Source organism: Piliocolobus tephrosceles, chromosome 6 (assembly GCF_002776525.5).
Source record: "Piliocolobus tephrosceles isolate RC106 chromosome 6, ASM277652v3, whole genome shotgun sequence".
NCBI lineage: Eukaryota > Metazoa > Chordata > Mammalia > Primates > Cercopithecidae > Piliocolobus > Piliocolobus tephrosceles.
In genome coordinates, this window is record NC_045439.1 from 161,512,733 (window position 1) to 161,539,483 (window position 26,751).

At 40.4% G+C, this 26,751-nt stretch overlaps 1 protein-coding gene across 2 annotated transcripts in view; it reads left to right on the top strand.

The window, feature by feature from the left end:
• GABRA5 (gamma-aminobutyric acid type A receptor subunit alpha5) overlaps window positions 1-26,751 on the top strand; it is an 80,388-nt gene that overhangs the window by 22,417 nt on the left and 31,220 nt on the right. For both annotated transcript variants that reach the window (XM_023190432.2, XM_023190434.1), the window contains exon 7: window positions 23,606-23,688. In XM_023190432.2, the coding sequence (XP_023046200.1) occupies window positions 23,606-23,688 (83 nt within the window). The remainder of the gene's footprint in view (window positions 1-23,605; window positions 23,689-26,751) is intronic.

Genomic DNA, 26,751 nt, shown 5'->3' on the forward strand with positions numbered 1-26,751 from the left:
AGCATGCATAGCTATACATTGTCAAGTTCAAAGTGTCAAGTTCAAAGCTTCTTTCATGAAACCAGATGTATTGGCTGACTTGCAATTTTTAAGGTAACACATTTTATATTGGCAAGAATCAAAATGTGATTTAAAAATTTGTAAAACATAGAAAATTACAAAGTGTGGAATATGGTTATGTTAACACCAAGACCAAAGAGGATTAATTTTGGCGTGTGTCATGTTTCTATGTCTCTGCGTATAGACATACATGAGTACATATGTGTATGCCTGTGTATGCGCACATAGTCTCCTATAGTTTCTGAGTGGCCTCATTCACTGAAAACTTTTGTGAATAGCTTTACAATTTAAAATACACAGCACTGGAAAATCATTTTCCCATGTCATTAAACATTGTTTTGAAACTTTGCGTTATAGCACATCCCATCGTGTGGTTATACTGTGTTTATATGATTTCTGTAAAAAATTCATGATACATCTATTTTTTTCTCTGTGAGAACATTCTGGTCCAAGCACCTACATATATCCTTTGAACAAATCCCAGGAATTGGACAAAACAAATTTTTGATATTAATACAAATTTTCAAACTGTTCTCTAGAAAAATAGAACCAGTTTCATTTCCATCAACAGTGACAGTAGAGACCATCTATTACTTCCTCTCTGGCACCTTATATATAAAAATGAAAACGGGCCGGGCGCGGTGGCTCACGCCTGTAATCCCAGCACTTTGGGAGGCCGAGACGGGCGGATCACGAGGTCAGGAGATCGAGACCATCCTGGCTAACACGGTGAAACCCCGTCTCTACTAAAAACTTCAAAAAACTAGCCGGGCGCGGTGGTGGGCGCCTGTAGTCCCAGCTACTCGGGAGGTTGAGGCAGGAGAATGGCGTGAACCCGGGAGGCGGAGCTTGCAGTGAGCCGAGATTGCGCCACTGCACTCCAGCCCCGGGACAGAGCAAGACTCCGTCTCAAAAAAAAAAAAAAGAAAGAAAGAAAATGAAGTTTCCGCCTATTTTGCTACGTGAGATCCAATTAGCCAGTCCATTAAAAACCATACATAACATTTACTCGTCTCAAGATTTGTAGTCACTTCAATTTTTTTTTTTTTTTTTTTTTTGCTTTGGGACATGCACAGAGCTCCCTTGTTCTGACTTAATTTGAAATGAGCCTTGTTCCCAAGATTGGAGACATGGAGCCTGCCTGGGACACCACTGCCCTTTCCTCTGTCTAGTCCCGCTGAGCTCCCCGTAGGCACACACCCACACCCTCCCTCATGTCTTCAGTCACTGAAGACAGAGACTTTGCACCAGCCTGCTGTGGAGGCAGGCAGTGGCGCCAGGGGGCGGCACGTTGGGCACACTGCCTTTGACTTCCCAGCTGAAGTTCTGTGTTCCCCGCAGAGCGTCTTTTGGACATATATGTCTCAGTCATGTATGACACCCATATCCTGTGTAATTCCATATATTCCATGTCATTCCAGCACTGGGCACGCAGGAAGAACTTATGTGTGCTTGTGAAGGAATGAACCGTAATGGAATGAATGAGGTCTCCTTTTCCTAAATGAGGCCATCTCACCACCCAGAGCCTGGTATGAGGGACTTGGAAAGAGATCCAGAGACTCTGGTTCACAGACATGTTCTGTGCTTAGGTTTCTGCCACTTTAATAAAGAGTCAGAGTTATTTTTGCTAAAATTGTACTTGCAGCACACAAATAAGGACATTTCAACACACATTTCTCGCATGTTTGGTTTGAAAACGTGACCAGACACACTGTGGGCCTGTTGAGGAGGCCATCAGTCTGCAGCCCCTGCAGGCAGTTCCGTCTGGCCAGGCCATGCTTTGGACTGTCGGGCACACATCTCACACAGGACCACATCACCCTTTGCAAATGGACCATCTTCAGCATATATTTGCTTTCTTAGGTCCTGACCCCACGAAGGCTGCAGACATCCTCGTCCTAGTGAGAGAGGAACTTGAACTTCAGAAATACAAACCCATTTAAACTGCATAACACCTTAACATTTGGTAGTATCTTTATCCCCCTTCACAGCTGAGATACATGAAACAGGTAAAATGAACGCATGGTAATTAACCCATCGATAATGTCCAAATGCCAAACCTCCTGGCCTCTCCCTATTTTCTTAGATAGACTATATATCAAGCGTGGAACGGGAAGCTGTGCGCGCTATTCAGCCACGGGGATTGAAAATAATGTCCACGAGGTGGCGCCGTGGCCTCGTGCATCGAGGGGAAGACTGGCAGGAGGGCGTTCTAGGGCCCCGTTAAAGCCCCGGATTCCCGGAAGCACGTCCAGGGAAGACAAAGTGCTGCACGTCTGCAGAGTGTTCCTGAGCTGCTTGGCGGGTCTGCGCGGCCTTGAAGTTGCTCAGAGCCAGGGAGCCTGCGCTCAGCCCCAGGTCCTCCCTAGTGTGCAGCCAGCCTGCACCTCTACCGCGCTTCCGGACCCCAGAGCCCCGAGTCCGGGCCACAGCGCTGCTGCAGGCATCCCTCCCCTCCCGGCCAGCGGGGAAAGGTGAGGCCCGTGCCCCGCTCTGCGCATTTCAGCCCTGACGGTGGTCCCCGCAGCAGGCCGAAACTGCTGGTCTCATCTCCTGCACGCTCTCCGTGTGGCCTTGGGCTCACATGCCCCATAAACGCCGGCCAAGCGCACGGGGTGGTGGAAAATTCGGAGCAGCCACCGCAAGGCAGGAGTGAAGCTGATGCAACTGGGATTTCCAGGTTTACCCTGAGAATAGTTAGGCGTTTGCCCCATGCTGCTGGAGAAGGGAACACTTGGCAGAGGCCTCCGTGCCCCAAGTGTTTCCCGGTTGGGCCGGAATCCGGCGTTGTTGTGGTCTTCCCTCCTATAATTTGCGCTGTCTGAAACGGTGACTAGACGTTTATCACCCTTTAAAATTAAGGTCGAAAAACATTAATAATCCGGGTCCCCCGTCGTGCCAGCCACATTCCCAGCAGTGGGTAGCTGGCCGTGAACGGTGGCTTCCACGCTGGCGGGCAGTGTGGACAGCGCAGTGGGCTACCCAGCCCCGGGGAAATGCAGCCCCGTGGCAGCCCCAGGCGCCCCGGGCCCCGCAGTGGAGGGCCGCCTTCCTCGGCCGCGCACACGTGAGCTGCGAGTCCGCGGACACAGGGAGGATTTAAAAGATTTTGAGGCAAGTTAGAGCATTTATGCTACAATCTTTTAACGGAGGCGATTTTTCTAGAGCATTTTAGAAGTTTGAATGAGTCCCAGCTACTCGGGGGGCTGAGGCAGGAGCATCGATTAAACCCTGGAGGCGGAGCTTGCAGTGAGCTGAGCTGACGCCTCTGCACTCCAGGCTGGGCGACACAGCGAGGCTCCATCTCAAAAAAAAAAAAAAAAAGAAAGAAAAGAAAAGAAAAAGAAAATGTAAGTGAAAAGAGTTTTTTCACAGCATCCAGTCCAGAGTCTGGAGATATTCACGTAGCCCCTGTTGGCCATGCTGGGTAGAGTCTCCCTGAGAGCTGGACCAGCCTGCCCCTGCCTCCACGCACAATGGCCCGGATCCCCTTCCACCCTTCCCTGGACCCTGTGCTCACACATTCTTCCTCCCGGTTATCAGTGCCCATTGCTCCCACCCTTCAGTCATTCCCCAGCCTCAAGTTGTCCTAGAACCAGGCACCCTCTGAGCACTCCTTTGCCCTGCATCATACAGAGTTTTCAATGATTTGGAATGTTTTTTCTTCCTTTTTAAGGGCTCTGAAGTGTCTTTGTGTAAGTGTGTTCGTGTTGTCTCCAAAGAAACAAACATTTATTGGTGTCTCTGCAAGGTAGCCAAAAATAGCTTTACAGGCCGGGCGGGGTGACTCACGCCTGTAATCCCAGCACTTTGGGAGGCCGAGGCGGGCGGATCACGAGGTCAGGAGATCGAGACCATCCTGGCTAACACGGTGAAACCCCGTCTCTACTAAAAATACAAAAAATTAGCCGGGCGAGGTGGCGGCGCCTGTAGTCCCAGCTACTCAGGAGGCTGAGGCAGGAGAATGGTGTGAACCCAGGAGGCGGAGCTTGCAGTGAGCTGAGATCGCACCACTTCACTCCAGCCTGGGTGACAGAGCGAGACTCAGTCTCAAAAAAAAAAAAAAAAAAAAAAAAAAAGGCTTTACGAAAGAGGTGTATGAAATAGGACATAATTCCTCTCAGAAATTCAAATGTTTTAACCCTGCTTTAAAATCTCGCTGACTAGCAATCACGATTTAAGTACTTGGAGTAGATTTCCTCATGGTCTGTGTCAGTCTCTCTCTCCCATCATATGTCAGATTTGTCAGGCCAGAAACCCAGTGGGTTTCAATTAATTAAATGAAAATTAATTGGATATGACTATGGACTGAATTCTGTTGCTTCCATTTTTTTTTCCCAGAGGAAGAACAAATAATGTTTACTAGAAATAAACAATCACAAGACTTTATCCATCTTTTAATTTAACCAGGTCCGTGTGTTAGGCAATTACTACTTTGCAATGATTTTTATTATTTCAATTTATAGTACTCCAAAATAGGAGTTGGTAGGTCTGTTTTTACAATGAGAACTGCTAGTGTGATTATACACACTGGCCTAAAGATGTTGAGAGAGTATATGAAGGAAAAAAGAAATTGCTGTAGTAATGAGTGTGAATTAAACATCAGAAGGGCGCTAATGTACCACCTGGTTAACCCAGTCATCACCAAGTTGGCCAAAAGTGATACAGCAAGTACCTCTATCACTGCTCCATTTCCTCAGGTGATTTATTTTTCTTTATGTTTTCAAAAAGTTTTATTATGTGAATTTAAGCAGTGTAAATTAATATGTAGAGAAAAAAGTCCCTACACCTGAGAGATGTAGAGATGTAGATTTTTACATCTCTAGATGTAAACACATTTACAACACACCCCTTATGACAGCACCTACTGACAGAGTTCCCTTCACTGCCATTATCATAGCGAATACATGAGTGTGAATTTTAACCAGCCAAAGCAGCTACGTGACATGCCTTTGTTGCTTCCAGATTCTTAAGTCCTAACCTCTCAGTTGTCAGAATGTGACTGCATTTGGAGATGGGGTTTGAAAGAGGTAATTAAATGAATTTGAGGTCATCAGGAAGGGCCCTTATCCAATATGACTGGATTCTTATACGATGAGGAGAATATGAGGACACAGGCACACACAGAAGAAAGACCACGTGACGACACAGGGAGAGGACGGCCATCTGCAAGCCAAGCGCAGAGGCCTCAGAAGCAACCATCCCTGCCAACACCTTGATCTCAGATTTCCACCTCCGGAATGTGGGAAAATACGTCTGTAGTTTAAGCCACCCAGCCTGTGGTACTTTGTAATGGCAGCCCCAGCAGAGCACTACAGAAGCAGTGAGAAGCTCCAGCGCTGCGCAAATGAAGAGCCGTGACTTGGTGGATACGCTGCACCAGCTTCACCCTCAAGGTGTCAATCCATTTCGTTACAAACTCAAGAGGAGTACAAGCTCCCCCTTGATAACACTTAAAGTTTCAAGATTCAAATGTCTTTCAGTCTTAGAGAGGGTGGAACAAGATGCCTCTCGTTACTTTCCCTGTTACATGTCAGCTCCTCCATCGCAAGTCTCTGATTCTTTGCTGCACTGACTTAAAAGAAGTAGACCAGTCAACATCACTTGTCAAACATCCCCTGTGTCCCAGGGATGCAACTGGCCCACGGAGGAGCTTTTTAGTGCCCATTTTATCACACTGTTTTCTAAAAAAAAATGCATCTCTTCCAAGATCATGACAGTTGGACACTGGTAACCCTGAGCTCAGTAATTTAAACGATGGCAAGAACAACCTGAAACCTTTCCTCATTCACAGAAACTCCGGGTGGTTCCAGAATCTTTGCCTGGCCACTTAGGGAGAATGAGAAACTGACATAAAACGAGTTGCCATGGTAGAAAATAGAGCATTTTTAAGTGTGCAGTGGAAAGAAGAGATTTAGGGTCAGATCACTTTAATAGAAATTGAGAAGAACGCTACTGATTGGCAGATAGGTGGAAAATTGCTGTCAAGTCTCCAAGTATGGAAAAACGAATCCTCTGCTCAGTGATTCAAGGCCCATGGGAAACTTAACCCAAATATTTGCACAGTGGAGGATGCTGTACAGCTGTGCTGGTGAGGCTACCCTCAGGTGGGCTTCTGAGTGTCACTTTATACATCAAATTTGTATCTGCCCACCCATACGCTTCAACAAGCACCCTTTCTCTCCACGCCCCAGAGGGGGATGTGGTGCCATCATTTGAAAGAGTCTGGGTTGTTAAAACAAAATGCTTAAATGGCATTATAAATATCAGCTCAAATTATTCATTCATTATCAGAGGCATTCAGAATTGTAGAAGAGGAGATCCAGGGATTGATTGCTGCAACACCTGTAGGGTGGAAGACTGGCACCTCTGGGCAGGGACCCTGTGGGCCTTCACATCCCCAGTCAGCATTCCCTCTGACCTGCCTGTAAGCCCAACAAGCTATGGGCTTCCTCGTTTCCATTTCATTTACCCAATCTTTATTTCCTTTTTTCAGTTACCTTTGGGCTTAGCGTGCTCTTTTATTTTTCTAGTTCCTTAATGTGTAAAGTTCAGTTATCAGTTGAAATCTTTTTTCTTTTTTAATGTAGGCATTCAGAGCTATAAATTTGACTCCAAGCACTGCTTTTGCTGTAAATTTGACTCCAAGCACTGCTTTTTCCATAAGTATTGATAACTTGGGTTTTTGTTTTCATTTATCTCAACATTTTTTTCTTTTTTTAGGGACAGGGTGCCATCATAGCTCACTGCAGCCTGAACTCCTGGGCTCAAGTGATCCTCCCACCTCAGCCTTCCAAGTAGTTAGGCACATGCCACCATGCCCAGCTAATTTATTTTTATTTTTGTAGAGACAGGGTCTTGCTATATTGCCCAGGCTTGTTAGGAACTGCTGGTTTCAAGCAGTTCTCCTGCCTTGGCTTCTTAAAGTGCTGGGATTACAGGTGTGAGCTACCATTCCTGGCCTCAAAAGTTTATTTAAATTTCTCTTATAATGTATTCTTTGACCCATTTGTTATTTAGAAATGTGTTTAATTTCCACGTATTTATGAATGTTTCAATTTTCCTTCTGTTATTGATTTCTAGTTTCATTACATTTGGTCAGAAGAGATACTTGGTATGATTTTAGATTTTTTAAGTATGAGATTTGTTTTGTAGTTGAACAGATTGTCTATCCTGGGCATGCTCCCCGTGCACTTGAGAAGAATGTGTATTCTGCTTGTGTTGGATGGAGTGTTCTATATATGCCTGTTAAGTCCTGTTGGTTTATAGTATAGTCAAAACTTGTCAATGTTCTCTCTAGATATTCTGCTCATTATTGAAAATCGGATATTGAGGTCTCCAACTGATATTGCAGAATAGTATATTTTTATTTGAAGTCTGCTAGTTTTGTCTGATATATTTTTGAGTTTCCATTTTGAGTTTCATATATGTTTATAATTTCTCTATATTTTGATGAATAGAGCCACTTTTTATCATGTAATATCTTTGTCTTTTGCAACAAATTTTGTCTTAAAATTCTCTTTGGTTTTGATTTCAATGGAATGCCTTTTTCATCCTTTCACTTTCGACTTTTTTATGGTTTGGAACGAAAATGAGTCTCTTGTACATGATAAAGAATTATTTTATATATCTGTATTGATTCTGCCAATACCTGCCTTTTAATCGAAGTATTTAGTCCATTTACACTTAATATAATTGCTGAAAGGAAGGACTTTCTACCTTTTTTCTATTTGCTTTCTATATTTCTTATTCATTTCTTGTTCTACAATTCTTCCATTCCTTCTTTTTTGTTTGTTTTTTTTAGTGTACCACTTTAATTTTCATCTAATTTTTTTACTGATATTTTAAAATTTTTCACTTAGTGCTTACCCTGCAGAATAAAATTAACATCTAAATTTATAGCAGTATAGTTTGGGTTAAAACCAACTTAGTTTCAGTCATATATAAAAAACTTTGCTCCAATAGCTCTGTCCTCCCATTGTCATTGTTGTAAATTGTATCTTTTCACATAGTTTGTATAACATAGATTTGTAATTGTATATTAACGTAGATTTACAATTATTATTTTACACATTTGTATTTAAAATCATATTGGATAAAAATGGGTTACAAATCAAAAATATCATCACACTGATTTTATATTTACATATGTCATTACCATTATTGCTGTTCTTGATATGGTTTTGAGTTATCCTCTTGTGTCTTTTTATCTCTGCCTAAAGGATTCCTTTGGCATTTATTATATGGCAAATCTTATAGCAACAAACTCCCTCAGTTTTTAAACAATGTATTTTTAAAAGAATTTCATATTTGGAGCAGTTTTAGGTTTACAGACAAATTAAGAATATGGTACAGAGATTTTCCATAAACCCCTGTCCCCACATATGCATAGCTTCCCTCCTTACACATCCCCAACCAGAGTGGCACATATGTTAAAATTGATGAAACTAAATTGACACATCATTATTACCCAAAGTCCATACTTTATTTACATTAGGGTTCACTCTTGGTGGTGTACGTTCTGTATGTTCAGACAAAATTATAATGACATGTACTCACCATTATGATATCACGGAGTAGTTTTGCTGCTCTAAACATCCTCTGTGTTCCGCTTATTTTTATCCCTCCCTCCCCTGAACCCCTGACAAGTACTGACCTTTTTTACTCTCTTTTTTAGTTTTGCCTTTTCCCAGAATGTCAAATAGTTAGAATCATACTGTGTGTCATATTTTCAAACTGGCTCACTTCACTTAGTAAAATGCATTTAAGTTTCCTTGGCATAACTCTGCATTATTTGCATATACTATAGTTTATCCATTCATTTATGGAAGGACATCTTGATTGCTTCTGAGTTTTGGTAGTTATGAGTAACGCTGGTATAAACATTCTTGTGAAGGCTTTTGTGTAGACATAAGTTTTCAATTTCTTTGAGTAAATACCAAGAGCACAACTGCTAGATCATACAGTACGGGTTTGTTTAGTTTTGTACGAAGTTGCCAAGCTGCCTTCCGAAGTGGCTGAGACAATTTGCATTCACGTCAGCAGTTAATGAGCAAGTTTCTCTTGCTCCACATCCTCTGCAGTGTTTGCTATTGGCAGTGTTCTGGATTTCGGCCATTTTAGTAGATGTGTAGTGATATCTCAATGTTGCTTTAATTTGTATTTTTCTGATGACATATGTCTTGGAGCATCTTTTCATATGCTTATTTGTCATCTGTATCTTTTTTAGTAAGATGTTTGTTAAGATCTTTTATCATTTTTTAATTGGGTTATTTGTTTTCTTATGATTGAGATTTATGAGTTCTTTGAATATTTTGGATAACAGCCCTTTGTCATATATGCCTTCTGCAAATATTTTCTCCTACTGTGTGACTTGTCTTTTCATTCTTTTCACAGTGTCTTTCACAGAACAGAAATGTTTAATTTTAATGAAGTTCGACTTATGAATTCTTACTTTCACAGATTGTGCTTTTGGTATCTCATCTAAAAAGTCATTACCAACCCCAAAGTCATTTAGATTTTCTCTTATAGGAGTTTTATAGTTTTGCATTTACCATTTAGATCTGTGATCCATTTTGAGTTAATTCTTGTGAAGGGTGTAAGGTTAGTGTCTAGATTCATCTTTATACACGTGCATGCCCATTTGGTCCAGCACTTGTTGAAAAGACTGTCTTGTCTTCAGTGTATGGTCTTTTGCTCCTTTGTCAAATATCAGTTGACTGTATATTTGGGTGCCTATTTCTGGGCTCTCTTCTCTTCTGTTTATCTGGTTGTCTCTTCTTTCACCACTTCTACACTGTCTTGAGTACTATAGCTTTATAAGTCTTGAATTGGGTGGTGTCAGTCCTCTGACTTTGTTCTTTTCCCTCAATATCATTATGGCTATTCTGGGTCTTTTGCCTCTCCATATCAATATTAGAATCAGTTTGTTAATATCCACAAAACAACGTGCTTGAATTTTGATTGGCATTGCATAGCATCTGTAGATCAAGTTGAAGGAACTGAAATCTTGACAATATTGAGTCTTCCTATGAATGAACATGGAATTTCTCTCCATTTAGTTCTTTAATTTATTTATCAGAGTTTTCTTGTTTTTCTCCTAAATATTATATACCAATTTTGTTAGATTTATACCTAAAGATTTCACTTTGGGGGCCGGGCGCAGTGGCTCAAGCCTGTAATCCCAGCACTTTGGGAGGCCGAGACGGGCGGATCACGAGGTCAGGAGATCGAGACCATCCTGGCTAACACGGTGAAACCCCGTCTCTACTAAAAAATACAAAAAACTAGCTGGAGGAGGTGGCGGGCGCCTGTAGTCCCAGCTACTCGGGAGGCTGAGGCAGGAGAATGGCATGAACCCAGGAGGCGGAGCTTGCAGTGAGCTGAGATCCAGCTACTGCACTCCAGCCTGGGCCACAGAGCGAGACTCCATCTCAGAAAAAAAAAAAAAAAGATTTCACTTTGGGGTGCTAATGTAAGTTGTATTGTGTCTTTAAAATTTCATTTGTTCGTTGCTGATATATAATAAAATAATCGACTTACATACATTGACCTTGTATCTGCAAGCTTACTCTATTCATGTATTAGTTCCAGGACTTTTCTGTTGTTGATTTTTTCAGATTTTCTTTTTTTCTTTTCTTTTCTTTTTTTTTTTTTTTTTTTGAGACAGAGTCTCGCTCTGTCGCCTAGGCTGGAGTGCAGTGGGGAGATCTCGGCTCACTGCAACCTCCACCTCCCGGGTTCACTCCATTCTCCTGCCTCAGCCTCCCAAGTAGCTAATAGCTGGGACTACACCCAGCTAATTTTTTGTATTTTTAGTAGAGATGAGGTTTCACTGTGTTAGCCAGAATGGTCTCGATCTCCTGACCTTGTGAGCCACCCCCCTTGCCTCCCAAAGTGCTGGGATTATAGGCGTGAGCCAATGCGGCCGGCCCTCTTTCAGATTTTCTACATAGACGAACATGTCATCTGTGCTCAAGGGCAATTTTGTTTCTTTTTTTCTTTAATCTATGTAACTTTTACTTCCTTTACTTGTCTTATTACATTAGCTAGAACTTTCAGTATAATGTGGAAAGGGTAGTGAGAGTAGACATCCTTGCCTTGTTCCTGATCTTAGTGAGAAAGCTTTTAATTTCTCACTATTAAGTATGATGTTAGCTGTAGGTTTATGGTAGATTTTAAAAAAATCAAGTTGAGGAAGTCCCCCTATGTTCCCAGTTTACTGAAAGTTTTTATCATGAACAGGTATTAGATTTTTGTTAAATGCTTTTTCTGCATCTATTAATATGAACATGTGATTCTTCTTGTTTGATCTGTTGATGTAATGGATTAATTGATGCTTGTTTTTTTAAAACCTTCATATGAGGTTCAGGGGTACATGTGCAGGTTTGTTGTATAGATAAACTGTGTCACAGTGGTTTGTTTACAGATTGTCACCCTGGTATTAAGCCTAGTAGCCAACAGTTATTTTTCCTGATCCTCTCCCTCGTCCCACCCTCCACCCTCAAGTAGGCCCCAGTGTCTGCTGTTCCCCTCATTGCATCCATGTGTTCTCATCATTTAGCTCCCACTTATAAGTGAGAACCTGAACATGTGGTATCTGGTTTTCTGCTGCTGTGCCAGTTTGCTAAGGATAATGGCCTCCAGCTCCATCCATGTCCCCATAGAGGACACGATCTTCTTTTTGTCACTGCAGAGTATGCCACGGTGTATATGGACCACATTTTCTTCATCCATTCTAACTTTGATGGGCATTTAGGTTGGTTCCATGTCTTTGTATTGTGAATCATGCTGTAATGAATGTAAGTGTGCATGTGTCTTTATAATAGACTGGTTTACATTCCTCTGAGTATATACTCAGTAACAGAATTGCTGGGTCAATTGTATTTCTGCCTCTAGGTCTTTGAGGAGTTGCCCCACTGCTTTCCACAATGGTCGAACTAATTTGCACTCCCACCAACGGTGTATCAGCATGCCCCTTTCTCCACAACTTCACCAGCATCTGTTATTTTTTGACCTTTTAGTAATAGCCATTTGACTGGTGTGAGATGGTATCTCATTGTGGTTTTGATTTGCATTTCTCTAATGATCAGTGATATTTAGCTTTTTTTCATTGGCAACATGTATGTCTCATTGGCAACATGTATGTCTATGTCATGTGCTTTGTCCACTTTTTAACAGGATGTTTTGTTTTTTTCTTGTAAATTTGTTTAAGTTCCTTATAGATTCTGGATATTAGACTTTTGTCAGATGCATTTTAGACTTTTGCAGATATTTTCTCCCATTCTGTAGGTTGTCTGCCTGCTCTGTTGATAGTTCCCTTTGCTGTGCAGAAGCTCTTTAGTTTAATTAGATCCCATTTGTTCATTTTTGCTTTTTGTTGCAAAAGCAAAAATGAACAGCTGAAGGTGCTTTTGGTGTCTTTGTCATGAAATCGTTGCCCATTCCTGTGTCTAGAATTGTATTGCCTAGGTTGTCTTCTAGGGTTTTTATAGTTTTGGGTTTTACTTTTAAGTCTTTAATCCATCTTTAGTATACTTTTAATTATATGGTATAAAAAAGGGGTCCAATTTCAATCTTCTGCACATGGCTAACCAGTTATCCCAGCACCATTTATAGGGAGTCCTTTCTCCATTGCTTATTTTTGTCAGTTTTATTGAAAATCAGATGGTTGTAGGTGTGTGGCCTTATTTCTGGGGTCTGTGTTCTGTTCCATTGATCTATGCATCTATTTTAGTACCAGTACCGTGCTGTTTTGGTTACTGTACATCTGTAGTATAGTTTGAGGTTTGGTAGTATGATGTCTCCTGCTTTGTTCTTTTTGCTTAGTATTGCCTTGGCTATTCAGGTTCTTTTTTGATTCTGTATGAATTTTAAAATAGTTTTTTCTAGTGCTGTGAAGAATGTCATTGGTTGGTTGATAGGAAATAGTGTTGAATCTGTAAACTGCTTTTAACAATATGGCCATTTTAGTGATATCGATTCTTCCTATCCATGAGCGTGGAATGTTTTTCCATTTGTTTGTATTGTTTCTGATTTCTTTCAGGAGTGTTGTGTAGTTCTCATTGTAGAGATCTTTCACCTCCTGGGTGAGCTGCATTCCCAGGTATTTCATTTTTTTGTGTGTGGTAATCATGAATGGGATTACATTCCTGATTTGGCTCTTGGTGTGACTGTTCCTGATGTATAGAAATGCTACTGATTTTTATGTTGATTTTGTATCCTGAAACTTTGTTAAAGTTATTTATCAGCTGAAGGTGCTTTTGGGCTGAGACTATGGGGTTTTCTAGATGTAGGATCATGTCATCTGCAAACAGGGATAGTTTGACTTCCTCTCTTCCTATTACGATGTCCTTTATTTCTTTCCCTTGCCTGATTGCTCTGGCCGGGACTTCCAGTACTATATTGAATAGGAGTAGTGAGAGAGGGCATTTTTGTCTTGTGCCAGTTTTCAAGGAGAATATTCTGGCAGCTTTTGCCCATTCAGAATTATGTTGACTGTGGATTTGTCATAGATGGCTCTTATTATTTTAAGGTATGTTCCTTCAATACATAGTTTATTGAGAGCTTTTAACATGAAGGGTACATTAATTGATTTTGGAAAGCTCCCTCAGAAGCTATTTATCTGAAATATCATAATTTCTTCTTCATTTTGAAGGATCATTTTGTTAGAAATGGAATTCCTGGTTGACATTTTTTTTTTTCCAGCACATTTAGTATTTCCTCCCACTACCTCTGGGCTTCCACGGTTTCTGATAGAAACCACCTATTAATGTTACTTAGGATCCCTTGTGCATAAGTTGCTTCTATTTTGCTGCTCTAAAGAGCCCCTCTTCATCTTTGGCTTTTGAAAGTTCGATTTTTTTTTTTTTTTTTTTTTTTTTTTTTGAGACAGAGTCTCGTTCTGTCGCCCGGGCTGGAGTGCAGTGGCCAGATCTCAGCTCACTGCAAGCTCCGCTTCCTGGGTTTACGCCATTCTCCTGCCTCAGCCTCCCGAGTAGCTGGGACTACAGGCGCCCGCCACCTCGCCCGGCTAGTTTTTTTGTATTTTTTAGTAGAGAAGGGGTTTCACTGTGTTAGCCAGGATGGTCTCAAACTCCTGACCTCGTGATCCGCCCGTCTTGGCCTCCCAAAGTGCTGGGATTACAGGCTTGAGCCACCGCGCCCGGCCTGAAAGTTTGATTATAATGCATCTCAGTCTGGATTTCTTAAATTTATACTACTGGAAGTTCATTGAGTTTCTTTTCCTTCATAAAATTTGGGACATTTTCAGCCATATTTTTTTTCAAATATTCTTTCTGTCCCTTTCTTCTTTTTCTCTTGTTCTGGAACTCCCATTATGCATAATTTAATACTGTTGATGATGTCTTGTTAAGTCTGTTAGACTCTGTTCATTTTTCTTCAATGTTTTCTTTCTGCTCCTCAGAATGGATAATTTCATTTGACTTATCTTCAAATTTGCTGAATCTTCATCTTTATTCTACCTGAACAATCCACTGTTGAAACCCTCTAGTGATTTATTTACTTGTTTTTTTTTTTTTTTTTTTTTTATCTCCTGAAGTTTTTGGTTCTTTTCATAACTTCTTTTTATTTATATTCTCTATTTGTTGAGACATTATTCTCCAGGTTTCCTTTGTTTTCTTATTTCTTGTTTCTTTTAGATCTTTGATATTTAAGACAGTGGATTTAACATGTTTTCTAGTAAGTCTAATGTCTGTGTGTTCTCAGAGACAGTTTTCATTCATTTATTTTTCCCTTTGAACAGGCCATTGTTTCTTTGATGTCTTTTGTTTTTTTTTCTTGAAAACAGGACATTTTGATTATTATAATGTGATGACTCTGGATGTTATATTCTCCCATGTCCATAGTGGTTTTTTATTTTTTATTTTTTATTTTTTGTTTATACCTATTGTGATTATTGTTGTTTGCTTGGTTGGTGTGTTTTTGAGATAATATTGTAAAATCTGTATTGTTTGTTCCATGGGGCTACTCTTGCCTTACTTCATTGGTCAGCTAATGATTTGACAGACATATTTTTAATGCCTGAAACCAAAATTTAAAAACCAAAACAATTAAAGCCTCTCTCAGTCTTTGCAGATAGGGTCTGCGTGCATGTTGAAACACTCTTTCAGTGCCTAGCCAGATCGTTTACAACATTGCTATAACTTCACTTTCTTCTTGTGTGGAGTTTGAAGGTCAGCCAGACGTGAAAACTTTGGGTCTTTTTAGGTATTTTTTTAGTATGTGTCCAGCCCTGGGCATGCGCGTGACCGCTTAGATTTCCTGGTGTAAGTGGGAATTTTACAGCCCTTGTTCTTTATGTATACCTTTCCGCAGTCTCTTCTTTCCTAGCTTTATGATGAAATAAATGCTTTTATTTCTTAAAGTTAAACTTTGAATTTTATTTTGAGAAAGAACCTTTTTTGTGGATTTGTGCTGCTTCTCTTTTGTAGTATTTTAAGAAAATCGTTCAGGCTTATGTGTATTTTCCTACATTTGATCTGTTAAGAAGATTTATTATGGGGTGTGTAGATGCACATAACAAATTAAACAAAAATATTTCCATTTCATGTCAATTGTTACAATGTCCTCCTGCGAAACATGAGCATTAGAAAAAAGCAACAGCTATGTTAATCAAAATAGATCAATATACTTTGTATCTCTTTTGGATAAGAAATATACTAACATCTCAAAATTATCCAACTTATGCTGGTTTTCCCAACATAAATAGGAATTGCTGACATCTTATTTTCAGTGGCCAAAATGGAATGCGACTCCTAATAGCGAAAAAAGCACAGGGAAAAGTTCTGGCCCAGTATAATTCTGGTGGTTGGTCTCGTGCATCTCCCTACTACATGCAGGGATACAAAAGAAATCCATTAGCCTTAACATAATTCATGAAATCTGTAATTCAAACTCAAAGTAAGTTGTAGAATTTGGATCTATTTTTAAAAAGGAGACAGTCACTTTGTTATCTCAATAGCAGATTTTTTTAAAGCAAGGAAGTCTACAGTCTATAAACCAACACGTGGATCATTTTAGTGTATTCTTATTTGAAAGTTTTAAAATTTCAGTAATACATTAAGCTGATTTTTACAAGCTTGCCCTTCACTGAGTTTTAATTCTATTACGTATAAAATAGGTCGCTGTACACTTTATTCTTCTAGCTCTCTGCTGCCTACTCCCCATTCTCGCCCCACAGCAGGACTTGATGTCTCATCTATTTCTTATCACAGGCAAAACCCTGCTTTGGATTTGATGGGGTCAGGCTTAGTGCTAAGGTAAAGATCCCTTAGGAGATTGGTGAACCAGGACAATCACAATGGCCAGGCCCTGAAAGAAACTAGGTCTGCAGTTCTTGTGTGGATCAAACACAACTGCAGTGGATCTACAACTGTCACAGAATGGGACCAGTACACACGTCACAGTCAGAAAAAAAGGCGAGGGAATTGCTGAACTTGGCAGTGACCTTTGGGTTCCAACATACACTGTTCCTGACTTACCAACGTTTCTGTTCCCAAAGTTCAGTTTTCATATAGTTGACTGAGCTTCAGAATCCTTTTTTCCTTGAAATATTGTAAGCTGAAGCTAGGTTCCTAGAAAATCAAGCAATGCCTAACTACAGGTATACAAATAACACATATGGTTCATCATGATACTGATTGCTTATAATAAAACAAATACATCGTGCATTCTGTTCCTTAATAAACAAGTTTGGAGTTATTTTTATGAGCACAGCAGTACAGGGGAGAAAGGTCTAGCCAGGCAGGATTTAGGCATCAGGCAGGGCTCATGGGAAAGTTTCCGAAGGAGAAACAGGCTACCTGTATTGCTAGCATCAGTAAATTATTAAATATGTATGTATGTATGTATGTATACATTTGTATGTATGCCTATGTATGCCAGTTCTTTTTAATTGAATATTTGGATCAGTATCTCTTCATTTGCCAATCTTGATTTGAGTCAGTTGTAGGGAAACAGGCCTATAATCCTTACAGCTGGGTTTCCTTTCCAAGACGTCCCCCTCATAGCACACACTGTGCTCCCTGTGCATGCTGTGAATCTCCTCTTCCATCCTTGCTAAGGATGTGACTCAGTTGTAGAGTGAAAATTCAGCAGCATCCCTACTGGTGTGCTGAATAAGCCCTGCACAGATTTGCAGCTATGAGTACACCAGAGGCACCAGAGTCAGGCTGCAGCCCAATAGAAGAATAGTGCCTACCGTCATGCCAGCTGCAGAATGCCAAACCCTGTGTCTCCAAACCCTGCAGGCTTTCCGACGGCCACAGCTCTGGTGCACAGAAAGTTTTCTATATTAAGTATTGGTGTGTTTTTTACAAGGCCTCTCAGGACTAGACAAAGATCATGATGAAATTAAGCCTTATTTCTTTTCTGTAACATCAATCTTTAGATACTGTGTCGATACTGAATTTCAAGGGTCCCTAAAAAATTCCCTGTATTGCTTGAGAGTCACGGGTAGCGTCTTCACAGGGAGGTCATGTTTCCAGTAATTCCAGCTGAGGCACAGCATGCTGTTCGGTCACCAACCCAGCTAGGACGCCTCGCATGAGACGTCTATTTCATTATCAAAGTCAGAATTTTCAGTGCAGTGAACGTGGTGTCAGCTACTTACAAATTGGCTAATATTACTAAATTTATTTGTCAACTTTGTGAAAATGATTTCAAAATATGCATGGGGCGGCTCTTTAGCAGAATAACTGCTGGTCATTAGACTTGTATGAGTTTCCTGTTGCTGCTTAACAAATTACTACAAACTTCGTGACTTTTCAACACCAATGTATTCTCTCACAGCACTGGAGACCAGAAGTCTGCGATGGGTCTTGCGTGTCTAAAATCCAGCTGTGGGCAGGACGGCCTCTCTTCTAGCTTCTCTAGGGGACAGTCTGTGTCCTTGCCTCTCCCAGCCTCTGGAGGGGCCACATTCCTTGGTTTGTGGCCTTGCATCACTCTTGCTTCTGCTCCCGGAGTCAGATTTCCTGCTCTGATTCTGACACTCATCTTCCTCTTCTACGTGGCCTCGTGAGACGTTTATCCCACCCAGATAAACCAGGAAAACCTCCCATCTCTGAAGCTTTAACTTCACCACATCTGAAAAGTCCTTTGTGCTATGAGGGAAACATATTGGCAGGTAGGAAGGGTCAGGACATGCACATCTTTGGGTACCACCATTTTGTCATAGCATCAATAGGAAATACAAATTTTGGCTTAAAACACAACAAAGTTATTGTCTTGTAGTTCCAAAAAGGGTCCCAGGAGGCTCCAGTCAAGCTGTTGGCAGGACTGCATTTCTTTCGGACGCTCTAGGGGTGAGGATGTTTCTTGCCTCTTCTGGTTTCTAGAGGACACTTGTATTGTGAGACTCTTGGCCACTTTGCACTGGTCTCTGCTTCCTCATCACATGTCTTTCTCTGAATCTGACACTCTTGCTTCCCTCTTAGAAGGAGCCTTGTGATTATATTGGGCTCCCATGGAATATCCAAGATTATCTCTCCATCCCAAGATCCTTCAGTGAATCCCATCTGCAAAGCCCTTCTGCTGAATGAGGTAGCACACTCACAGGTTTGGGGTTTTGTGCATTGGCACATGGACATATTTGCAGTGCCATAATTTTGCCTGCCACTGTCACACCTACTGCACCGATGCAGGATTTCCATGAGAATGAAAAAGGCTTCGATTTGAAGAAGATTTTAGTAGAATTTTGGAGACTTTCTTCAGTCACCTCATTGTCATCGAACTGGTCATAGCCAAAGCCATTTTACCCTTTTTATACCTATCATTTATTTATTTCAGAGAATAAAAGAATTTTTTTTCTTTTTTTCACACAAGAAGACTGGACCAGAGATGTTAGGCAGTTTTACAAAGGTCACACAATTAGTTAACAGCAAAGCTACTCTAGAATTTGGCCGTTTTACCCATCATAAAGCACTCTTCAGCCATGAGCTGCTCTGACCAAGCAGAGCTCTTTTGTGAGTTTAGGACCCTAAGCCCTCAATTACGATGATATAAATCCGAGTTGAAGCAATTATCTTAAATTATAAAAATGCCCGACTGGGCATGGTGGCTCTTAATCCCAGCACTTTGGGAGGCCGAGGCGGGTGGATCACAACTTCAGGAGTTTGAGACCAACCTGGCCGACATGGTGAAAGCCCATCTCTACTAAAAATACAAAAATTAGCTGAGCGTGGTTGCAGGCACCTGTAGTCCCGGCTACTCGGGAGGCTGAGGCAGAGAATAGCTTGAACCCGAGAGGTGGAGGTTGCAGTGAGCCGAGATCATGCCACTCTACTCCAGCCTGGGTGACAGAGCGAGACTCCATCTCAAAAAACAAACAAAACAAAACAAAACAAAAACAAGCAAGCAAGCAAACAAACAAAAAAAAAACCCTTCTTCTTATCCTAAAATCAAGATGCTCTTCAAAAATGGGACATTATGCTTCAATAAGTGAATGCTTGAATGTCTTAACAGAAATTGGAAGTAAAACAGAAATTGGACCTTTGGAAAACTGGATTCCTGGGTCTTCCAGTAATTCAGTGAAGTCTTTCCACAGTCAAGTTTCTTAACCTTTTGGGCTTGATTTTCTTTATCTAAAAAGTGAGGGTTTCAAGCAGGTGACCTAGCTGTCTCTCTCGCACCATGACGGTCACCCACAGCACAGAGGCCTTGATCTCAGCTCTGTGTGGAGGCAGCTGGTTCCACATCAAGGCATTCCACATTTCAAGAGCCCCATGAATAGAAGGCTTTCTTTCACAGAGAGATCCTTTGTGAGTGTTATAAAAGCACAGGCCATTTTTGAAATGTTTAGAGGGATCGAAAATTTAAATTTATTTCCTGACTGAGGCTGAAACAGTTCTTATTGAGAGATTTATCTGAATAAAACATTCATGTGTTAGAGGAGAGAAACTATCATAGATGAAGTATACGTTCCTAAGGTTTAGAATTCTAATTCTAAGGAGCTCTATAAAATTGGGAGAAGTCAGAAGGCTCTAATAATAGCATTTATTGAGATGGTAATGTAAAAAAAAACCTGTCTCTTTTACATTTTTACTGGAATTATTTTTTCTTTAAAACCGGCCTTTTTTGTAGATCCAGCTAAATGCTGTCCACCTGTGTTTGTGTACCCTCACTGCCCCCACCCTTGCTGCGTGCACACACACACACACACGCTCCTGCAACACGCTAAAAGCCACCTCCTTGGTGTACATTCCTTGTTAGAATGCCATCTTTCAACATTGTCAGTGCAGTGATTTTCGGAAGGTGGGCAGTTCTCAGGGACAAACAGCTAGAATGAAGCTCACCGTGGCAGAAAGAGTGGCTCTGGTCCCTTTATAAACACACGGTGTTGGCCAGGAAAGGAGGAGGAACGAATCAGGAGCTGGCAGAGTGCCTCATGGGGCGTTTGGGATGAGGTTTCCCTGGGGTCTGTTCTGAGAGTAGGGGCATGCAACAGAAACGTCAGGTCTGGTGCCTGCAGTGGCTTAGTGGATTGGAGCTGGGCGCCAGCACAGAGCAAGGGGGCGGGGGTCACGCAGACTCTCCAAGTTGTCAAGAACTCAGCCCATAGACTGGCTTCTAGGCAGCCTCCACACCCAGTGGGAAAGTGAGTGCCTGCCGGAGGCTGGCAGACGCGTCTGTGTCTGGAGAGAAGACAACCATCTCCACATCCACCCTGACAATGGCATAGACTATGTGGGGTCGTTAGTATCGCTGTGGGGAGACTCAAAGAGCAGAGCTAGGGCTGCTGGTTGAGGTCTTCAGTAGCGCAGCTGGGCTAAGACAGTCGGGTCACTTGAAACGCCCACCTCTCCACCCCACCTCAGACTGCTCCCGTGTGGGCCCCGCGTGCTCCTGTTAGAGCCGAGGCCACAGGCCAGTGCAAAGCATGCCTCTCCTGATGAAAAGTGTTCTCTAAACTCCCGCAGTGCTGTTTCCTCGTGTGCTCATCTTCAGTTGCTATGTATCTAATCTTACAGCTTTGTATATACTTCCTATTTCCCGACTAAAGTCTTCCTTCTTGAGGAAATTCTAGGTATTTTGAGCTCATTGTGATTTTGTCCCCAAGAACACATCTGACCCCTTGAGATTCTCTGCTCCAGTAACTGCATCACTTGACAAATTGCTTGAATTTGCTCACCACCATATAAAGTAACCTGTTTTCCTTTGTGTTGGCTGAATACCATCCGTATAGGCATTTTTTTTAAAGTTCTAATTTTCCTAATTCCAGTAAGTTTTTTCTTTATTTACCTTACGAATTTCATAGTCTCTAATAACAGCCCTTTTTGATAATTTATGATTGAAGTGGTCAATTATAGGTTATTTATCAGGTAAAATAATATAAAAGTCCAGCAACAGCTAATTGAAAATTACACATACAGACAGAAACACACACATACGCATGCATGCTAGAATCAAATATTTAACCTTTCAGTGTTATGATTGTATAAAGATTTTGGTGATGGGGAAAGTACTTCTGCTCTAATGTTAGGTGTAAAGAAGACTGACTTTATATACCAAGAATGAAAAGAAAATATATGTACATGTCGAAAAACTGAGGGCTAAATGAAGGTGAAATTATAAGTGGGGTGGTAGATGTTTATAATTTTCTTGTTATTCTAGGAATATGTGTGGAATATCATTTAAAAAATCCTCTCCCAGCCAGGTGCAGTGGCTCACACCTATAATCCCAGCACTTTGGGAAGCTGAGGCCGGCAGATCACCTGAGATCAGGAATTTGAGATCAACCTGGCCAACATGGTGAAACCATGATCTCTACTAAAAATACAAAATTTAACCAGGTGTGGTGTTGGGCGTCTATAATCCCAGCTACTCAGGAGGCTGAGGCAGGAGAATTGCTTGAACTTGGGAAGTGGAGATTGTGGTGTGGCAAGATAGTGCCAGTGCACTCCAGCCTGGGCAACAGAGCAAGACTCTGTCTCCAAAAAAAAAAAAAAAATCCTCTCCCTGCCTGAATGTGAGACTTTTGTGTTGCATTCTAGGTCATCTAACACACAGGCCTCTGTGAGTCACTCTATCTTTGGGGAAACCGTCCGTCAAAAGTTTTGGCAACAGAAGATTTCCTATCTTTGATGGACACGGACCTTCCTTCCACTGACATGTATTTTAGTTTCACTCAGAGAATGCACACATTGACTACTCAGTCTGCAATTACCGTGTGAATTATGTGCCCAATTTAACAGCAAAAGGTTAATCTATTTCACAGAAGGAAGTAGTAAAAGCAAAAATGGATGTTTACGTTTTGATTCTCACCCTAGGCTAATCAGGGATATTCAGTTTTATATAACAAGGAATGAACAATCGCACGAATGTAACCTGGAATTATTATTTGCTCTAAAAATAGAATTATAACATGCACTCGAAGTTGAGCGTTTTTGTATCTCCATCTTTCATTGTATGTCATCTCATTTAGTTTAAATAATGGAAAGAGGAATTAAGGAATAGAAGATAGACTCATTAATAAAATTTAAAATCATCCCTAATTGGCAAAGGTGGTAGAGAAATGAAAGCACCACGGTGTGGCGGCTCTGGCTTCCTACAGAACAGAGCCCTGCCTATGCCGCGTGTGATGGTGCCTTTCAGGGACCTCTGCAGCCAGGGCCAGGCAGCCTGGGTGATTGTCATGGCTCCACCACTGAGCAGCTCTGCATCCTTGGCCCCAAACTCCTTAATATCCACACCTCACTTTTCTTCTTTGTAAACTGAGATGGTCATAGCACCAGATCTCCCCGTGCTGTTAGGGTGAGATGAGTCAGTGCAGGTAGACTCCCTCACACGCTGCCTGGCACAGACATGCCAGCTCTTGTTACCATCACTATTGTAGTTACCGGTGACGGTGGTAGTGCTCGGTGATATTAGAATTTGGAAGACTAGGCCTGGATTAAAAAATAATAATTCGGGTGTACCAGAAGATTGTTATTACGGGTTCACTTACTATACAGTTTCATATTGGCCCATTACACAGTGGTTATAGCCAGGTTCTGGTCAAAATTTGGGCGTGTAGGAAAACTCTGTGCTAAATGTACCACGTGAAGTTATAAGTGAAATAGTAGATATTTGTAATTTTATTAAACTTTTTCTGTATTTTCCCATATTCTACGAATATATGTGCATTTCTTCTACATTTATATTTTTTGAGCTTATAAGCCATTTTAGAAAATGCGTATGTTTTCAGTCCTGTCAAGGAAAGCTTTATGATAATGCTCAATAAGGGATAGGAAACAAAGAATAAATAACTTTTAAATGCATCTTAAATTGTTTTACAGGCAGTAATATATGTATAGACACACACCCTAAGCCACTGAACTGCTGAGTAGATTTGATTTAAGCCTTATTTCTGAATGATACTCACCTACAACACAAGCTTATGTAATTTGGTGGGGTAGTTCAGATAATCTCGTAAAAGACATTAAATTTTAAAAGTACTTAATATGGCTTTCTGGGACATGACGGTGGCTCAGTGAATGGCTAGAGTGAGAGAGTCATTGAAAGGTCTTGATCTTTTATTTTTCAGCTTGACCATCTCTGCCGAGTGCCCCATGCAGCTTGAGGACTTCCCGATGGATGCGCATGCTTGCCCTCTGAAATTTGGCAGCTGTAAGTTATTTTCACAAGTAAGAGCCTTGGACATATACTTTGGGGATCAATTCTACATTTATTCAGAAGAATTTAGGTTCTACATATAAATAAGCACAGGAGGATGCAGTCTGTTTAAGAAGCCTGGAGCGTGTTTTGCTCTCCCCAGACTAGCTTTCTTGTTTGTAAAATGGGGTCATTAACACCTGCCATACATCACAGATGAGGGTAAAACTATGACGATGCCAGTGACATCACTGAACAATCTGGGATGTGCCCCTCTGGGGGTGTTTCTCCTCAGATCTCCACCAGGCAGTTCTTTTTTGTTTTGGCATCTCAGATTACAGGTCATCTCGTCAATGGTGACCAGTACCCAGTACCCAGCCAGTGATATTTTTTATTGTGCTGTAATCATTGCTGTGTTGACTCACTTGTAGAATGTTTCATAAGCGTAACACCCTCATCTGCCATGTTCATAGTCAGTGCTCACTCAGAACGCTCAGCATTTTGGGAAATATGTGTTGCTTGAACAAATAAACAAATTATCTGTATCACAATACTATAGGTATATACTTACACAATTCTAATAGGAATTTCTGGATTCCAGCCATTCCAGACAGAGGAATTGACAGTTGAGACAATTGAAAAGTTCTGTGTCTCATGGGAAAATGTAATCCATTTTCTTTACTGTGACAATTAGAATGTTTTAAAATATTCTTGAAATATTTATTTCTCCAGATATTAAATTTTGTTACACTTATTGTTTCAGCATCATCCCCGCATGTAAGATATTTGGAGCAGACTTGAAATTGATCTAGTTTCCATCTTTCTTTTTACTCTTCACTTGTGCACATGCTATATGAAGTTTTCACTTTGAAAGCACAGTGTTCTCGTTGAGATGAAGCATGAAAACTATGGGTCTGAATCCTGGCTATCCCACTCCTCTGCTGAGTAACTGTGGGCAAGTTAATTAGACTCTCTGAGCCTCTTTCCTCATTTGTAAAATAGATGAGAGCTGTTGTAATATGTTTGAAACTGGCAGAGTAACACCAGTTAAAGTATTCAATAAATGCCCATCATCATCATTACTATAAAAGTTCATTATATTTATAGCTTCTTGACAGGATGCGTGTCTCATCACTATAAATCATCTCTCTTTGAACAAGTAATGCCTATGCAACTAAATTTTGTCTAATATTAATGTTGCCACACCAGTTTCTTCTTTAATTCTTGCCTGGGATATCTTCTATTCCTTTTTTCTGTTTCCTGTTTCATTATATATCCAAGTTGAAAAGTTCTATGCCTTACTGGAAAATGTAATCCATTTTCCTTACTGTGAAAATTAGAATGTTTAAAATATTTCTGAAATATTTATTTCTCCAAGTATTATTTTTTTACACTTATTGTTTCAGTTATTTTTCCCTTCCTCTTTAAAAAGAAACATCACTTGTTGAAGAGACTATCTTTTCCTCATTTTTGTATTCTTGTCACTCTTGTCAAAGATCTGTTGACTGTATATGCATGGATTGATTTCTGGACCTTCTATTTTGTTCCATTGGTCTCTATGTCTGTCTTTATGCCCTTGCCATACTGTTTTAATTGCTGTAGCTTTGTAACATATTTTGGAATGCCTCCAGCTCTCTTTTTTTCCCAATATTGTTTTGGATATTTGGGGTTTTTTGTTATTTCATATGATTTTAAACATTGTTTTTTCTATTTCTGTAAAAACTGCTGCTGGAATTTTGATGGGCATTGTATTGAATCTATAGATCACTTGGGGAGTGTGGACATTTTAATAACATTAAGTTTTTCATCCATGAATGAGTAGTGTATTTCCATTTGTTTGTGTTTTCTTTAATTTATTTCATCACTTATTTTGTAGTTTTCAGTGTACAGATTTTTCAACTCCTTGGTTAAAGTTCATTAATAAGTATTTTGTTCTAGGTCACGCTATTTTAGGTGGGATTGTTTTTCTAATTTCTTGTTCAGATACTTCATTGTTAATATATAGAAATGGAACTGATTTCTGATGTTGATTTTGTATTGTGCAACTTTAATGAATTTATTGATTAGTTCTAACAGTCTTTTGGTGGAGTTTTTAGGGTTTTCTGTGTGTAAGATCATGTCATCTAGAGATACGGAGAGTTTCACTTCTTCCTTTATGATTTGGATGTCTTTTAGTTCCTTTTCTTGTTGAATCGTCCTAGATAGCTTCTAAAGTATTTTACTGAATAGAGGTGGTAATAGTGGGTGGGCATCTTTGCCTTGTCCCTGATGCTAGAGAAAAAGTTGTCAGCTTTTCACCATTATTGAGTATGCAATTCACTGTGGGATTTTCATATGTGGCATTTATCATATTGAGGTAATTTTTTGCTATTCCTTGTGTACCAAGAATTTTTATCATGAAAGGGTGTGGAATTTTGTCAAACACTTTTTCTGCATCTACTGAGATGATCAAATGATTTTTGTTCTTATTCTCTTAATTGTATTACATTTTGTTCTTCATTCTCTTAATTGTAATGTATTACATTAATTGATTTTCATGTGTTGGACCTTCTTTGCATCCCAGAGATAAATCCCGCTTGATATAAACCTCTTAATGTATTGTTGAATTCAGTTTGTTGATACTTTGTTGAGAAGTTTGGCATCTATATTCATCAAGGACATTGGCCTCTTGTTTTCTTTTCTTGGAATATTTTTGACTGCTTTTCATATAAGAGTAAGGCAGGACTCATGAGTTTGAGTTTCTTCCTCTTTAGTTGTTTTGAAGAGTTTGAGAAGGATTGGTATTAATTCTTCCTTAAATGTTTGGTAGAATTCACTAGTGAACTATCTGGTCCTGGGCTTTTCTTTGTAGGGAGGTTTTTGATTATAGATTCAGTTTCCTTACTAGTTATTGATCTATTTAGACTTCCTATTTCTTCGTGATTCAGTCTTAGTAGATTGTATGTATCTAAGAACTTACCCATTTCTTGTAGATTATCCATTTTATTGGCATATAATTGTTCCTTGTTGTCTTTTACAAATCTTTTCATTTCTGTGGCATCAGTTGCAATGTCTCCTTTTATTTCTAATTTATTTATT